Source organism: Mus pahari, chromosome 9 (assembly GCF_900095145.1).
Source record: "Mus pahari chromosome 9, PAHARI_EIJ_v1.1, whole genome shotgun sequence".
Classification (NCBI taxonomy): Eukaryota; Metazoa; Chordata; class Mammalia; order Rodentia; family Muridae; genus Mus; species Mus pahari.
In genome coordinates, this window is record NC_034598.1 from 86,402,197 (window position 1) to 86,406,142 (window position 3,946).

The window sequence follows — 3,946 nt, forward strand, 5'->3', positions numbered from 1 at the left end:
TTTTCCTAAACTAGTCAAGGTAACTGATGTCTGTAATCCCAGAACCATAACTTTTAAGAAATACCCAGTTTAAGGCCAGTCTAGACTACCTAGCAAGTTCCTATCTCAAAAGAAGCAAATAAGCCAAGTGTTGTCTCCTAATTAAATGTGTATAAAAACAGTATTTAAAACTTAAGGTACAGAGAAACCCTGTCTCGAAAAACGGAAAAAAAAAACCAACAATAACAACAAAAAAAAAACTTAAGGTCTTAGCCAGGTGGTGGTGGCCCACACTAATCCCAGCACTTGGGAGGCGGAGGCAGGTGGATTTCTGAGTTCGAGGCCAACCTGGTCTACAGAGTGAGTTCCAGAACAGCCAAGGTTACACAGAGAAACCCTGTCTCGAAAAAAACAAAACAAACAAACAAAAAAACTTAAGGTCTTGGGCTGGAGAGATGGCTCAGAGGGTAAGAGCACTGACTGCTCTTCTAGAGGACCTTAGTTTAATTCCCAGCAACCACATGGTGGCTCACAACCATCTGTAATGGAATCTGATGCCCTCTTCTGGAGTGTATCTGAAGATAGCTACAGTGTACTCATATGAATAAACTAAAATAAAACTTTTAAAAAAAATCAATTTAAGGTCTTTGACTCTGGTTATAAATCTTTTACTGGCTAAAGTTGTCTTTTTACTTTCAATTACATAAATTTATTACTATAAAAATGATAGTTTTTAATTGTTGTTGGGTTTTTTTGTTTTTAAGACAGGGTCCTTTGTGTGTAGCCCTGGGTGTTCTAGACTCACTTTTTAGACCAGGTTGGCCTAGAACTCAGAGATCTGCCTGCTTCTGCTTTCCAAATGCTGGGATTAAAGGCATATATATATATATATATATATATATATATATATATATATATATAATCACTTTTCTGTCAATATGAAGAAGTAAAAAAAATTTTCCCCTCTATTTTTCTAAAATCCTTAAAGTATCATGTTTACTTTTCATATCATGAAAAAGGTTAAGAAAGTATGATGCTAAATTATAATTATGTAAAACCCTATAAATAAGAACAAGGCATTAAACAATATCCATAGTGACCTTGTTTCTTATTATGCAATTATTATACAGTTTTAAACAATTTTCTTTAAATGTCCCCCAAAAACATACCTCCAAATTTTTCCAGCATATTCTGTACTTCACCTCTGAAAAATTAACAGTTAAAAATTAAGATCAGGAATTCAGTGGTGGAACATTTGCCCAATGTGCTCAAAGCCCTAGGTTTGATCCCCAGCACCATTTAAAAATAAAGCAAAAAAAATCTTTAGAGTTTCACAATATACTTGTGGGAGAAATACCACATTCCAAATATTTTATATCACTACTTGCTAGATAAACTGAAGTAAATTTTTCTTAAAGTATTTTACTGAGCAAAGGAAACATCTGTGGGGCTTAGTGAAATAGCTCAGTTAAAATGCTTGCTCTGCAAGTATGAACACCTGACATTCAACCTCCATACACACAAAGTATTCAGCATGCATGTGACATATACACACAAAGTGCATGCGCACCATCAAGTACTTTTTTGTAACATCTTACCCGACATCTTCAATTATCCCTGCAGATCTTTTCTTTCCATGTTTCTCAATTACTGGAGCCTTTTCTATATTGACAAAATAAATTGTGAAATTAAATATGAAATTAAAATTTTGGTAAATTTTAATGAAATCTATTTTCAGTCTTTTTGGGATTTTGTAACAAATTTTAAAAGGAAATAAATAATTTTTTCAGAAAAATTAATTTATATCACAATTCATGACCCATTTTTTAGAAGCAAAGTTTCAAATATTGTCATGTACTGTTTACAAACTTGTTGGTACTGAAAAGAATACTCTTTGAAGTGTTACATCTCTGATACAGAGATAGGGAGATCTGATAAGAAACAAAGTATGGGAGCTGAAGAAATGGCTCAGAGTTTAAGAGCACTGGCAGCTCTTCCAGGAGACCTAAGTTCAATTCCCAGCAACCATATGGTGGCCCACAACCATCTGTACTGGAATCTAATGCCCTCTTCTGGCACACAGGTGTATATTCAGATACAGTACTCATATACATAAATAAATCTTAAAAAAACAACAAAGTTATGTGAAAATGCTTACTTAATTCAGTTTTAAGTGTGTATAGCCAGTTCTAGAACATTGTTAATAGCCAACATTAGATATTTACCATCGGCAACATCTTCTTCTGAACCAGACAGATCTTTATCATCTTTCTCAAAGTCAAAGGCTTTTTTAGGCTGATCAACCAAAGGTGGCTTCCCAGATTTCCCAGAATGCTTTCTTCCACCAGGCACCATCTTTAGATGTTTGCTTGTTTAAAAGACAAAAAGAGAGCAAAAAATCCTCAGATCTCTCAAACTGTTTGAATTCAAAGACATCACCTAACTTTTTTTTTTTTTTGGTGGGGGCAGAGAGAAATGAGGGAACCTATGTGGAGGGCAGAGGCAACTTGAGTCAGCTCTCAGCTCTCTTACACCAACTGAGTCCTTGGGATGAGACTCAGGTCAGGCTTGAGAACAGGCACCTTTACTCACTGGGCCATGTTGCTGGCCTAGTATTTTTTCATTATACTAAAAATTAACAGTTTATCATTTATCATTTTACAAGGAAGAAAAACACCATAGTAATAGCTTGAACACCGACTCCAAATTATCTTTCCACCTAGTCACTAGATCTGAATTTTGGCCCTATACGCCAGATACTTGATAAATTTCAATTAAGTTTATCTCAGAAAAGTAAAATCATGGTTACCAGCAGGATAAATCACAAGCAGTCCAAAACTTGGCTGTAGCAGTATAAATCTACAACATATAGCTGTACAGGACTGAAGGTATAGCTCAGTTATATAATATCTATATAGAAGGCCATGGGTTTCATCCTCAGCACTGCATAAATGCATAAAACACACAATGGTTATATAAAGAGTGGGCAACGACTGGGCTATAGCACCAAGACTGTTGTAAGAAAAAAAAAAAAAGCACAAGTGGCACACACTTAAGAGTACTTAAGTACTTCCAGTACTTAAGAGGTTGATGCAGGAGGATTACATAGAACAAGCCTGACCTTCAAAACAAAACAAAAAACTAGACCTTAGGAAAGTAATACACCTATAAAATTTCCATAGTATTAAATGAAAAGGGTCTTTCATGCAGAAAAGGCACACTGGACACCCATAGGTCCCACCCCCCACAGTACCCTCAGTCATAAGTGCCTTAGCTCCTAGCCCCTCAAATCCACCAGCTCCCCAATCCTTATGCTCTCATGTTCCCAGACCTATCCCCACAATGCCTCATTCTTTCAGCCCCTATTCTCTCACCACTCAGTCCCCCAACCCACTAGCCCTCTCTAGTCCTTCATTCCTCCCAGGCCCTCATTTCAGAGATGTGCAGTCTCCCTCGCCCCAATCATTCACCCTTATAGCTCATCATTATCTCTATTCCTTATTCCTTATGCCACCACCTAAACGTCTAGCCCTTCAGTTCCTAGTACCTGTCTCCTAACCTCCAAAGGCCATCATTTCCTCAGGCACCAAGAACTTTATTTTATCAGCCCTATAAGTTCCCAATCCCAAATTACCCAAGATGTTCATTTCCCTAGGCCTCTATTCTCAATCCCACAAACACCCAAGCCTCAAGTCCTCCATTCAGCTCCAAGTCTGTCCTCCACTTATACTATATTCCCTCTCCCTTTAATTCACTAAACTCTCCAGGCCCCAATCCCTCAACCAGAACTCATTTCCTCAAATCCAATCCCAATTCCCTCAAAGATACTCTTTTTTTTTTTTTTAAGAATTTATTTTTATTTATATGAGTACACTATAGCTGTCTTCAGACACACCAGAAGAGGGCATCAGATCCCATTACAGATGGTTGTGAGCCACCATGTGGTTGCTGGGAATTGAACTCAGGA

The 3,946-nt window shown here is 37.1% G+C and overlaps 1 protein-coding gene across 1 annotated transcript in view; it reads right to left on the bottom strand.

Annotated features, from left to right (window-relative positions):
• Sycp3 (synaptonemal complex protein 3) overlaps positions 1-3,946 on the bottom strand; it is a 14,858-nt gene that overhangs the window by 8,439 nt on the left and 2,473 nt on the right. Inside the window, exons 2-4 of the mRNA XM_021204779.1 lie at positions 2,205-2,347; positions 1,578-1,641; positions 1,149-1,183 (exon numbers count right to left, since the gene is read on the bottom strand). Coding sequence (XP_021060438.1) covers positions 1,149-1,183; positions 1,578-1,641; positions 2,205-2,347 — 242 coding nt within the window. The remainder of the gene's footprint in view (positions 1-1,148; positions 1,184-1,577; positions 1,642-2,204; positions 2,348-3,946) is intronic.